Source organism: Trachinotus anak, unplaced genomic scaffold (genome assembly GCF_046630095.1).
Source record: "Trachinotus anak isolate AG129_WGS33_773 ecotype Australia unplaced genomic scaffold, CSIRO_AGI_Tana_v1 ptg000009l, whole genome shotgun sequence".
NCBI lineage: Eukaryota > Metazoa > Chordata > Actinopteri > Carangiformes > Carangidae > Trachinotus > Trachinotus anak.
The window spans coordinates 8689703-8702764 of NW_027273860.1; the positions used below are offsets into that span (position 1 = coordinate 8689703).

General features: G+C 40.5%; 2 protein-coding genes across 9 annotated transcripts in view; one reads left to right on the forward strand and one right to left on the reverse strand.

The window, feature by feature from the left end:
• The window catches only part of acad11 (acyl-CoA dehydrogenase family, member 11), a 16944-nt gene extending 12764 nt beyond the window's left edge, over positions 1 to 4180 (forward strand). The window contains exons 14-20 of one of the 2 annotated variants that reach the window (XM_071485066.1): positions 1196 to 1265; positions 2188 to 2273; positions 2415 to 2486; positions 2743 to 2897; positions 3037 to 3153; positions 3641 to 3750; positions 3828 to 4180. In XM_071485066.1, coding sequence (XP_071341167.1) covers positions 1196 to 1265; positions 2188 to 2273; positions 2415 to 2486; positions 2743 to 2897; positions 3037 to 3153; positions 3641 to 3750; positions 3828 to 3942 — 725 coding nt within the window. In that variant the 3' untranslated portion in view covers positions 3943 to 4180. The remainder of the gene's footprint in view (positions 1 to 1195; positions 1266 to 2187; positions 2274 to 2414; positions 2487 to 2742; positions 2898 to 3036; positions 3154 to 3640; positions 3751 to 3827) is intronic. The other variant, XM_071485067.1, reaches the window with a different exon arrangement.
• On the reverse strand, positions 4171 to 13017 carry u2surp (U2 snRNP-associated SURP domain containing). Of its 7 annotated transcripts, none has more exons than XM_071485061.1 (26): positions 12881 to 13017; positions 11961 to 12059; positions 11755 to 11869; positions 11524 to 11648; positions 11354 to 11424; positions 11121 to 11209; positions 10938 to 10973; positions 10747 to 10829; positions 10361 to 10526; positions 10061 to 10272; positions 9627 to 9670; positions 7858 to 7962; positions 7685 to 7751; positions 7385 to 7548; positions 7076 to 7238; positions 6872 to 6951; positions 6661 to 6748; positions 6412 to 6549; positions 6120 to 6309; positions 5947 to 6027; positions 5771 to 5822; positions 5508 to 5655; positions 5302 to 5412; positions 5084 to 5211; positions 4765 to 4950; positions 4171 to 4671 (listed from the first exon to the last, which is right to left on the reverse strand). In XM_071485061.1, exons 1-26 carry the CDS (start codon positions 12923 to 12925, stop codon positions 4533 to 4535), a joined length of 2925 nt encoding a protein of 974 aa, XP_071341162.1. In that variant the 5' UTR covers positions 12926 to 13017; the 3' UTR covers positions 4171 to 4532. The 7 variants fall into 7 exon arrangements, with proteins under 7 accessions (XP_071341162.1, XP_071341160.1, XP_071341161.1 ...); XM_071485059.1 differs by having other exon boundaries at positions 4765 to 4974; XM_071485060.1 differs by having other exon boundaries at positions 5508 to 5658.
• Between the last annotated feature and the right edge of the window lie 45 nt (positions 13018 to 13062).

Genomic DNA, 13062 nt, shown 5'->3' on the forward strand with positions numbered 1-13062 from the left:
AGTGAAAGGATTTGGGACCAAAATATAAATAAAAACTTGATTCCATAAAATTCTTTGAAGTTGATCAGTTTTGGCAAAGTAAAAAGGCATTAGTTTTTGTTGTTTTTCATGTCAAACTGTCATGAAAGATTTTCAAAAATTCAACTACATAAAATATTTGGATGTCATGTTCTCAGGAAGATGGATTACTGGGCTGGGAAGGTTTATTTTCATTCCAGTGATGATAAGACATGTATGGGCATGACTGGCAAATGACAGTAGGGCTCAGCTTGGATTGCCTTATGCCCTTATGTAAGGGTTCACAGGAAAACTCAACCTGCCCCCGAGCCAAACGAGCTTTTCTATATGTGGCTTTTGGGTGGAGTCGGGTGTGAAGTTTTTTCTGCTTTTGTTACAGTGCAAGCATAATCATTTAATGTCTGTTTAAATTTCTCCAATCAAAGACTTTTTAAAGACTAAACATCTGTCAGATTGTGTTTGTTTCAGTGTTCACATGTGCTTATGCTGTGATCATACAACCACCGTTGACATCTCGTCTGTAGCCGTCTGGTGTCCATATGTCCTGTCCTTAGGGGACAGTTTTGCCAAATTAACGGAAATATAAACAGGAAGGCAGACCATTGGTCACCCTGACTGTGCCTTAGGGATCCAAGGCCACAAGGACGACTTTGTCTGTTTGCCTTCTCTGTTTACTCTGGAATTTCCCTGGTTGGGAGTCCACTTTCAAAGTATTCTGCATTTGGTCAGTATTACAGTGAACACTGCAATTATCTGGTTATCAAACATTTTACATCATGAATCGGCCCTGTATAATATCCACATATGTGATGTTGCCCTCTAGTGGGAGCTTTGCACAGTGTGTATATGTTTTTGCAGCCATTAAAAGAATATTTTTTTTCCAGAAATGGCTCGAGTAAATTTTCAGCTCCTCTCTAACAAACAAGATTCCCTTAATGATAATCTGAACGTTATTATATGTGAAATAATCCAATTCCAAAATCCAAAATATAAATCAAACTGTGGCTGTCTCAGCTGGCCATTCTTGTGCCATAAATCTATCACTATCCATCCATGCTTGGTACTTCCCAGTCGGTTTCCGAACCACATTCCAGTCACGGAAAGGTTAAGGACAGAATGAGTCCCTAGCAAGACACGAATACAAATGAATCATGGGATTTTTCACTGTTCCCAACAGGTGCTGGCAATCCCCAATGCAAAGTGGCCATTGTGATGTGCAGGAGCAGTTCTCAGGATGTTAGCAGCAGGTCAGTCAAACAGTCATGTGATGAAGAATACTTGCTTGTTTGTTTCCTCTTCTGGTATTTGGGAATGTAAGAAAGACATTTTTTCTCTGTTTGTGCAAGAGCTCAGGCTTCTGATGTCATGTTTTTAAACCACAGTTTTATTATTCCAGGATTGGGTTATGCTTTATTTGGACAGTCGGCCTGCAAAGAGTTTACAGACAAATACAAATATTCAACCAGCAATTATTAAACCATGTAATCATTAGGGTCAACAAAACAGTTGAATTGTTAAATCAACTAATGATCTTTTGGAAATTTTACAAATAATCTCTAAAATCCCCGTAGGCAGACTAACCAAATAAAATGAAAATAAAAAATAAAATTTCTGTGCTTGTTTGCGTACCGTTGCACTTTATTCAGGAGGCTTATTCTCCCACTGAACCTCCTCTTTGCTACTATTATAATGGAAATGGACTTTGCTTAGGTACAGGGTGTTCTCCCCAGCATGCACTTGCATTTTAAAAACTGCCTAGTGTTTCTGCCTTGAGGTTTGTATCACGAGGCAGAAAAATGTATCAAATTAATTTCGATGATGCTTGTTGTCAGTTAAATCTTGCGGTTGGCATGTAATTGGCATTGATCTTTATCCAAAGCTCAGCAGTTACTAGCATTTAGTTAATAAAAAAAAAAAAAAAAAAAAACCACACCCAAGATATGTAATAGACTTTCTCATTCTTTTGTTGCCACAGCAATGTGACAAAACCCACACCCAACTGTGTTTGCAAAGAAAGAGTGAGATAATACAATGGCTGCTGAAAAATATGTCAAATGTTGAGCAGCATAAAAAACCTGGTCAGAAGTTGTTCTGGAATTGAACTATTTAAAGAAAATGGTTGAATTGTGTCATTCTTTTTACAGCCCTCATTATAAATGTGTTTCTTAGGCATGGCCAACACAGTATGATCCTTGTACCTATGGATACGCCAGGTGTTAAGCTTGTCAGACCGCTCACCGTGTTTGGACAGGATGGTAGGATTATACCTGTCGTTACAACTTCATGTGCTTGATATTTTCCTGCTTTTTCAGTATATTAATTATCTCTTTGCACACAAACGTGACAAATGTGCTTTCCTCACCAAATTTAACCCTTTTCCCCCTTTCTGCGCTCAGATGCTCTCCATGGTGGCCACTTTGAAGTGCACTTTGAAAATGTTCGTGTTCCTGCCTCAAACATTATTCTGGGTAAGACTCTGTATTGCTGTGTATGTTTCCTTCCTAAGAAGCACACTTCACCTGTAAAGCCATAAAAATATGCAGTATGATTCCTTATCTCTGTTGTGTTTGAACAATAAAGTGATCTTGGCTTAACAGTTATGTGTAAAAGGTCACTAGGACAGAAATTTTATTTCAAATTTTAAATTCTGTCCTATCTCTAGTATTTATTGTATTGTTCTCTGTTATGTTTCTGGGTTCTTTCCCACTGTGCATTTGTTTCCAGGAGAGGGCAGGGGATTTGAGATTGCTCAGGGCCGTCTGGGGCCGGGCAGGCTGCACCACTGTATGAGAGCTGTTGGCCTGGCAGAGTTGGCACTGGAGATGCTCTGCCAGCGGGCTGCTGCCAGGCACACATTTGGAAAAAAACTGTACCAACATGTAAGTGAACATCTATTCACAGATTCCTCCAACTAAAACTTCAAGGCTGTGGCAGCATGTGCTGAGTTCCTTCCTGCTGTTGACACCTAGTGGACAGATTTTTAGGTACAACACAAATAAATGTGTTATCTGTGTCTAGGAAGTTGTTGCTCACTGGATAGCAGAGTGCCGTCTCATGATTGAACAGACCCGCCTGCTGACTCTACATGCTGCTCATGCCCTAGATACAGTGGGTAGCCGGGCTGCTCGCAAACAGGTAACACTGTTAATCTGATATTCTGTCTTGGACATATTCACATGCTCTGTCCTAATTCCACAGAATAATTTAATTCTAAACAGTACGTTTTAACGTATATAGCAAATTGCTTTTGCAGTTAGAATACAAGAAGTCATTTAAAGGGTTTATATACCTACAGAAATGATACTTGTGCTGTCAGATGTTGTACTGTGACTTCAGAGACAGACTGCCAATTAAACTTAACAATGAGACTGTAAAACAGTTTTTTCAGTCCAACAATTTTTAGTTGTTTCACCACCATCTGCAATAAGTTTGAATTTTTTATAGCTGTGAGCAGCTCACTGATCTCCTTAATGTTGCACTGTGGGAACATAGTGTTCATGGGAGTCTTTTAGTATGAAAACTGTTGTGAGTTTACAATATATGCTAAGCTTGTGTAGATTTAAAATGTAATTTTAATTTGGGATACAGCTACAGTTTTTTTTGTTCCTGGTCTGCTTCTTAGATTGCTATGATCAAGGTGGCAGCAGCCAGGATGGCCTGTAAGGTGGTGGACTGTGCTATACAGGTTTATGGAGGTGCAGGCGTGTCTGGAGACTTCCCATTAGCACAGATGTGAGTATAATCACACAAATGAGAATAAGCATTAAATAAATCTCCTTTCTGACGCTTATACTGCCATTCTTCCTCAGGTATTCATATGTCCGGACCCTGCGGATTGCTGATGGACCGGATGAGGTGCACCTCTCCTCCATTGCTCATCTGGAACTGAGGGATCAGTTTAAGAAGGCACAGGCCAAACTGTAAAGTAATGGTCACATCAGCTCCACTAAACTGAAGAAACGATTACATTGCCTTGTTCAGATTCTTGTCAGTAATATTTTTACCCTCAGAAAATGCTTTCACTTCCCATGATCTATTTGCCAAGAGTCGTTAGTCTTTTGTGAAATAATTAATTCATTACCAAAAGACACTACATGTAAATTAAAGACTGTTTCTGAATGTCACAAAATTATATTTGATTAAAAATGACACTTGTTTATTAGGAATTCTTTTTAATGTGAACTACAAAAACAGAAAATGACAGCATGAATATAAGACTATTGTCATCACACTCTGTATGGGTGTGGTCTACCACATGGATGAATTCCACTGGGAGGTGGATGGGAATCAGGACACACAAGCACATTATTTTTTTTGTACAATATAAAACAGCAATGGCCCCATCCATTTGATACACCAGATGGCAACCCATGCAATACCCTCCACTCTTCATTGTCTATACATTAACATTTGGGCAGCGATCTTCAGCTGCCAAATCACTCAGTCAATCTTTTATACAACACGGCGCAGAGAAAGGAAGAATGGGAGGGGAGGAGGTTAAAGGAAAAGATGTGTCAGTGTTTGCTCTTCTTTGATTTTTTGTGAGATCGGTGAGGAGACCTTGATTTGGAACGGGACTTCTTAGCTGACTTCTTGGGCGTCCTGGAGCGCGACCTCCTCGATCGTTTGGGTGTACGAGGTGATGAGGGGGATCTAGGGGGACAAGTGTACAATATTTCTATTGCATCGTAATGGTAAAATGTAGCTCTAATGACAATTGTTGCATTTGACAGACTACTGTCTTACCTTTTAGATGACTTTTTGTTGCTGGATCGAGGGGAGTCTTTGTGGGAAGAGCGGGAAGATGTGTCTTTTGAGTACGATCGGTCGGAACGTTCTGATCTTTCTGAGCGCTCTGAACGGGGCGAGGATGATCGGCCTCGTCTGCTACTGCTCCGCGTCGGGCTAGGTGACCCACTGTGGCGCCGCTTCCTATCAACCGGAGGGGACAAATATCTGTCAAATGGGAAATTAAACAAATCCCATGTTTTATGAAGTACACTCTGAACCTTTACTGATTCATGAACCTGATACTGCACCACAACCTGGCAAATGGTTATCTCACCTTTCTTTCCTGGTTGGCGTGTCCTCCTTCTCTTTTTCCTTCTTCAAGTCTTTCAACCGTGCCTCAGCCTTTTCCTTCTCTTTCTTCTCCTTCTCTTTCTCCCGTTCAAGTTTCTCCTTTTCTTTTTCCTACAGTAAAGGGATAGAATAAATGACCCCAATTTTAACTCCTTTATTTAGTATTATCTTTTGTAAAATTTGCAGAGCCTGATTCAGTACCTTTTGCAGTAGTCTGTCCCTGTAATGTTCCACCTGCTCCTGGATACTCTGGCCAGGCTTCTTTGGCCTTTTCCCAGATTCCAGCTCATCCTGGAACTTCATGACCTTAACCTTGATGAACAATACAATAAAAGCAAAATGATTAAAACACCACAAATATTATGTTGGTACATGTTGTATGGGTGTTTGCTGTATTTGTAAAGTACCTCTATCTCTCTGAGCTTGGTGCGTTTCTCCTCATTCATTTCAGACATCTTGGATTTGACATCTGAGTCATCTCTGATGGGGTTGGAGTAGCTCTGATTATCTTCTGAGCGAGGGCTCCTGTCATCAACATCACTGTCCTCCTCATCTCTTCTGTGCAAAACAGTTTATAGAAAAAACATTAAGCGTGCACCAAGGTATTTGCAGTATAATAAAACAGAGCATTATCCTAAATGATGGCACACACACAAACACCAAAACTCACTTTTTTGTTTCTTCTGGCTGCTCAAATATCTCCCATTTTGAGGTTGTCACGGCTGAGGAGCAAACAAAAGTCAAATTAAGAAATTGCACCATGGTAAATATAAAAGCAACTTCATATGTACAACCATCGTGATATCTATACTACTATAATTTGGGTAAAATGTACATAGGTCTCACCTTGAGCTGCTAACTCTGACTCATCCACTGCCTCCCATTTTGAGGGTGCTACCTTGAAGGTTGCTTCCTTGGACTGATCCACTATAAAACCAAGAAAATAACAAACTTGGTCATTGCTGCATACATCATTAACAACCACCACATATAGCATCCAATGTATCTGCACCACTCACAAGGTATTCCATCTATGTCTTCTTCCATGGGTTTGATAGGAACACCGTCTAGGTCATCCAGGGGGGCTCCGTCAATAGGAGCCCCATCAATGGGCCCTGCGTCAATCGGCACCCCATCCACATCCTCCAGTGGAGTGCCATCTACATACTCCCCTATTGGAGCCCCATCAATGTCCTCTGCTGGCTCCGCCTGGGGGAAAGACGGCACAAAAGTAATCAGGCTGGGACTATAGTAACTGATTGGATAGGATTAGAAAGTATTACAATGGTGAATTCCTGTTCAATCACTTACCTCCACACTGAGGCTTGGAGGTTCCTTCTCTACAGAGAGATTAACAAGACCCAGAAAGATGTTCTGCAGCTTGATAAGGAAGGGGTCAGGATATACAGCCCAGTCCTCCCATGCCCGGAAACATGACATTACTCGTTGCTGCCACAAAGAAGAAAACAAGACAAGGATGGTTGAGTGACTTGGGTCAACTAACTGTAAATTATCCAATGTGTTAAGTTTACCGAACATGAAGTGATTAACATCTGGTACCTTAAAGTTCTCAGACTGAAGGTGGCCCTGTATCGTTTTGTATGTTGCATTGAGGTCTGAGAAAATCTGGCAGAGCTTTGTCTCAAAACTGTTGAGAACAGGGAAAGAATAATTACTTGACTTAAAAACATTAAGTAGTTACTTAGGTATCCAAATGTCAACTTGACGATACAGTGAAATGCAGTCAAAGTATATAAATTAAATAACTTACTATTTTCTGTAGTAAGACGCATTGGCTACTTTGGCAGAGGAGTTATACAGCACATCAGAAACAAGATATAACCTTGCAATCTGAAATGTCAAAGAGAAAATGGGAATTAATTTTGTACCAGAATGTTTTAGGTAACTGTCTACCATAGAATTTGATATCAAGTTATTGGCCCTCTTTGTAGCTGGGGCTCTGTGTATGACTTGCCTTCTTGGGAAGAGGGGTCTTGAGGATGGAGAGAGACTCTGTGATACACTCCACAATCTCTTCAGCAGCTTCGGCATGGCTGAGACAAAACAGCATGGCTTCTGCGATATCTCCCCTCCTGGGAGTCAAACCACGCAGCATCTCCTCCAGTTTGTCCCGCTCTCTGCAGAAACGGTGGACAGTTAAGCACAATTGTAGTTACAGGTACATTAACAGCAGACATTTTAATACAGTTTAATAAATTATGAATATGCAGTTTATGACTTGTAACATAATTTATTCTGACAGTCATTAAGAAATAAGTATTACTCTTCTTTCAAGCAGCCTTTTTTGCTGGATTCCTCCTCTTCCTCTTCTTCTTCACCATCATCATAAGGACCATGGAGGTATGGATTAAGAGGAGGCGGACGCCACAAGGAGCCATTTTTAAACATCCTAAAGTCCTCTGTTCGCCATTTGCCTGGTGCTTCACCCTGACAAAGTAATAATTTACAGTAAATGTCAAAACTTCTGGACTATGATCCCAGAGCCTTGTTTTTCTTCCACATGGGCTGGATGCCACTGACATTTTGTGCTGAACTCAAGCAATCTTTAAATATAGAAATCAACCTGTAGTATGGAGTAGAGCTTCCACCGGTAGTATACATGTGCTGGGCTCTGGTTCTCAAACAGAAACCTGGAAGAAAAAAAAAAAAGAAAAATCATCAAAACTCAGAAAAACAGCCCTTTTAATTACTAGAATGATAACAAGTAATACATTTCTGATGTATAGTTGCCCATACCTGTACATGGGATTGTTGATTTCCCTGTTCATGATCATGGCTTCAAACATTGGGCCTTCACGCACCACAAACTCGATCATTCGGTGGATGAGAGAGAGCAAATTCCTACAAGAAAAACACAGTTAAAGCAAACAGATTCAGACTGGCCTGACTTTTGAGCACTATAAAATCCTGCCTATCAAAGATTAATTTATGCTTGGTGGTCTGACACTTCAAACTGCCTTACCAAAGACATAACACGTGTTTCACATACAATTTCAGCAGGGCTTAGCTGCTGCTGTCATGTACAGTAGGCCATAATTGAGTAGTGCATGGCCATGATAATACTTGCTATAACATATCTGGCAGAAGACACTGACTAAAGGACTCAGCCAAAGATTTACAATACCTGTTCATTGATAATTTACTATTGCTAAGATTTAAATAAAGGGCCAAGTGAGACATATCTTAATAAGAAGACAACAGTCAGTGTCAGAGACCAGGCATAAATTAAGTGCAACTGTGACTATGCCTCTGGGCCTATGTAGAACATCAATGAATAAATGTTGCCAAATCTAATAAAAACACAACTGATGTCAGTGAAACATTCATATTAATTAAGAATTAACTAACAAATCAAAGAACAGCAGATTTTTTTAAATTGTGTATAACTTGTTACAAAGTTTATCATGAAGTTCTTTAAGGCTACAGTGCAACAGGTTTTGATTACATTGCACTGCCTCGACCCCATCTTTGAAAACTTCCTAGATTCAAATTTCACAAAATGGGGAACAAATGAAGCTGAAAAAGTTGGGAAAGTAGGAGCGAGACATTGACAAGACACTGTATTAGCTGAAACATTTTGTCAATACAGTGCCTTTCAATTCCCACTCATCTCCTGACTAAAGTGAAGTGAGGAAGAACCAAAGCAGTATAGGATTGTTGGCCTAAACAGGTTATCTATTGGTGCTGTTGGGAATGGCTGGATACAGTGCAAATGGGATCACTAGAGTTCTTTTGTGACATTTTTGGGGCAATACATGGTGCAGGCTGCATACAATAAGCCTAAAGTGGCCAACAAGACAAAGGATGTCTTTCATTTGACAACACAGATCACATTTACTTGTATTGGAGCCGATCGTACCAATGGCGGGGTAAAATTCAGTATACTTTCCCAATCCATCCCATGATGCTTTTCAGGTCCCTCGCTGCTGCAGACAGTTCAACTTGTGCTGCTCACCAAGGCCAATGTCAAAGGTCATAGAAAGACTAATACTGGCAGGTTTGGATTTGTTGGCAGGGGCCAGATTTACTGAGCTCCCGATAGGGTGACAGAGGCCAAGGGGGTAGACGGTCTGAGTGAGCAATGGTCAGAGAGCAGGTTCTCACAACTACAGGTCTAGAATCAGCAGGCTATGTATGTGGCAGAGTACCATGTCACTAAAGCTGAGCAACACAATTACATGTTGATGTATGGAGTGGAACTGTGATGGAATAAAATCATGATCTTTGTCTACACAGCACATTAAATAAGCTCTATAATGATGTGTCGCTACATATTTAAGAGGAAATATGAATGAAGATGATGTGAAAGAGCAAGATACACAACGTCAGTCAGTATTATTCTATGTACTAGTATGAAGACATTGTACAACTGCCTCAACCATTGCTCACCCACACTGACCAGCCCCCTGTAGCATGCAGTGATCAACTGATCAAAGTTTTAGCTTCATTATGGGATGTTTTTTTTCTAAGTTTGAACACCAATTTAAAAAAAGAAAAACATGTACCTTTCTGTTGGGATAACCACTTTGACTATGGCTTGCGACAGAGTCTGTATATGAAGTCACATCAGATAATAAACATAGAACGTGAGTATTGTTAAAAAGGCAACAGGTGAAAAATGCATTTAAAAGTGCAAAAAGACAACAACTTTCCTTTACTGCTGTCAGTTTTACTAAAGGCCAAACACCTCTGACACTTCATTAACCATAAACACCTCTCTGTAACACTGAGCAGTTTCCACACACTAACATTTCATTATACGCACACTTTTATATATAGTGCAACTAATTTAATTCAGTGAACAGGTCAAAATCTAACACTTACAGAAACTAGGATCTATACCTGCACTGCTCATTACAAAGGCTAACATCTTACCAGCAGAATTAACAAAACACTGCCATAACCCATGAAAAAATCCTAGGCTGACATGTTGAATTACCTTCTCAAACTCCTCCTTGTTTTTAGGTGGAGGAAGCAGGGGAGCATTGGGGTTCTTTAGCCTCTCCCGGGGCTGTGCGTTGAAGGGAAGGCCAGACGGAGGTGGTGGGAGTGTGTGCTCCATCATGGAAGGAGGGATGTAGATGGGGTGGGGTGGAATGGGCACACCTTTGCCCCATCCTAATTTCATCTCAAAGTTCATTATCATCTTTCCTGTAATGGAAATAAAAATTATATAAAAGGACTGTAAAGAAACCAAGCATGTTATCTCTTTATTTAGTATAAAGAAACAGCTTTGTACCGTTTAGGTTCTTGAGTGCTCGCTCAGCATCCCTCCTGTTCATGAAAGCCACAAAGCCACAGTTCCTCTCCCGAGCCCTCTCCTCGTCTGTCCTTGGCCACATGATCTTCACACTGGCCAGCGGGCCATATCGGCCAAACTCTTGACACAGCATCTCCTCATTCATCTACAAATAAAAAAAAATATACCCAGAGAAAATCATTACTTCCTAAATGGACACTGGGTAAATATGTGCATAACATAAGCACATTTAAATTAAGGGATTAAGCAGTATTTGGAATTTAGAGTCAGTCCAAAGCCAAAGAAGGCTTGAATCAAAGTGCTTTCAGTCAGTGCTGTAGCATCTCTCTTCATTCCAAATACTGTATGTTTGAATGCAAATTCACCTGTGGATTGATGTTTCCAAGATACAAGTTAGTAGTGGATGGGTCTCCAACATCATGGGAACCTGGCGCGCAATCATCCAAAACTGCAGAGACAGAGAAGAGAGAAGAATTTCCTACTGCTGTCTGACAGGACAACATATTTTCTTGGCAAGATGAAGGTATTCACAACCACTATATTAAGTCAAAATTACCACTGGACGGACGGTTTCTTCTTGAAGAACCATCCGCTAAAAGAAGCAGAAAGGCAGTATAAATTTTGTTTCAGGACAAAAGTGGATAAGGGGGGTAGGGGAGTGGAGTAAGGTGTGCAGGACAGGGCCATTTCAGGCCAGGTTAGTACATGGAGCAGATACATGCAGCATATGGACACTTACATGAGCGTCTTCCGTCCATGCCCGAGAGCGGTTCGAAACGACTAACACGTCCCTTCATTTTGTGTCTTTCATCCCTTTCCTCCTGTATTCTGCAGGCAACAGCATAAAGTACATTTAAATGCAACCTATGTTCAAATTATCGCAACTTCTGAACATTTTTAACAGTGATATTGCACTAATAAATTTCACCATTAAAATTTTAAAAATCAGTTTAAAAAAGAAAAAAAGCTTACTGTTTAAGTTCTTCTTTGAAAAGCTCCAAGTTACTCTTCTTCTTCTCCTTTTCATTACTTTTCTTCAAAGGCTGTAACACAGATGTGAAAATATTATCAGCACAGTAAAAACAAAGTATGTTTTACTATAGCAGTAATAAGAAAGGCTAGTTGCCTGTGATAGTACTTACATGTCTTTTGTCTAATGCTAAAAACTGAGGTGGGGTTTCCAAAGGCAAGAAGCTTTTTGTTTGGGTCTCAAAACGTGACTTGGGCTTGTACAACTTCCCTCTCTTCTCGTCAGCAGCTGCTTCTTCTGTAAAGGAGAGAGAATATTTGTTTTAAATTTCAGTTGTCCAAGTCAGTAGATGTCAACTCAAGAACTGTTCCTGTTCATTTACATATTATGCAACATTCTGTACCTTTAGTGGCATTTGCAACACCACCACGGACAAAGGCCTTGACTTTGCCCTCCCCTCCGCCTTCAAAAGCAGCAAGAAACTCCTCATAAATCTCTGCCGCTGCCCGCTCATCCTCCTGAACACAAACCAGAATCCAGTGATTACAATGATAAAATTACTGAGAAGCATCTCACATGTTATCACACACAATGGCAGTCCATACTCACTTTTTTCTTTATTTCATCTTGTTCCTTCTTACTTAGTGTTCTCTTGGCCACTGCCATCTTGCCAATGCTGAAAGACTTAAGTTTGCTCTCAAGCAGCGCCTGCCGATGTAAACAAAGCATCGTTGACTTTCAACAGGTATTTCACAGCATCATAGAAATATATATCTTGACTGATGCATATAACACATCGAGGCCATCACAAATGTGGTTATTGTTCCAGTAGTACTAATATTCATTGTTATTAATCATATAATTTCTATAGAGTGGCAGTGACCATGTTGACAGTTAAGTTAAGCGGGTTTTTTTCTTTCGTTGACACCACGCAATTCATACTACACTGAAAAGGGGGTTCGTTTGCGCCTAGAGAGTCGATGGTCATTCTGCAAGTTGAATTTTCTGCACGTTTTCTATGTAGTTGCAGCTGGGCATCAGGAAGTAACAACAAATAAGCAAAATTAACCAGAGGCCTAACAGGCTGGTACCTGCTGCAGCGCCACCGACAGAATGCATTAAGCGCCGAATGACTGTTACAAGAAGCTAATGCTGTAGGCCCAGTTTCCAAATATTCTGTTTTATATCTCTTCATTCATAAATTTACCGACTGCACTTTGTTCTGAAGACTAGCTCTGTCAATATCACCGACAAGTTGTGTGAACAATATTCCTTTCAAGGCCAACTGCCCTGACTAGTCCTAAGCTTAGCTAAATCATTAGCTTAGCTTAATAGCCAGTGTGGCTGGAGAGCCAAAGGTTAGCTTTAGCGCGTTGGTAGTTAGCTAACACCGTTGCGCACACTCGCAACTCCTGTCTCCTGCAGGCTACAAATATGTAAATAGTCAAAGTAGTTAAAGCACACTATAACTGACATTTTAATTACAACAGACGATACCTAGCTAATACAAGCATAAAAGGTAAAATCACCTTAGCGCTAGCTTTTTGAGAGCCACCAGGCGTTCGGTCCGCCATCTTTTGTGGACCTAAAATAAAATCGATCGTCGATTACAAGATAGTGACAAATGTAAACCTCCAGGCGACACAGTCGATCATCGAATCAGCGATGGCTGAACTTATTTCCTCCGCCACTCAATGGTGACCACGTTTAC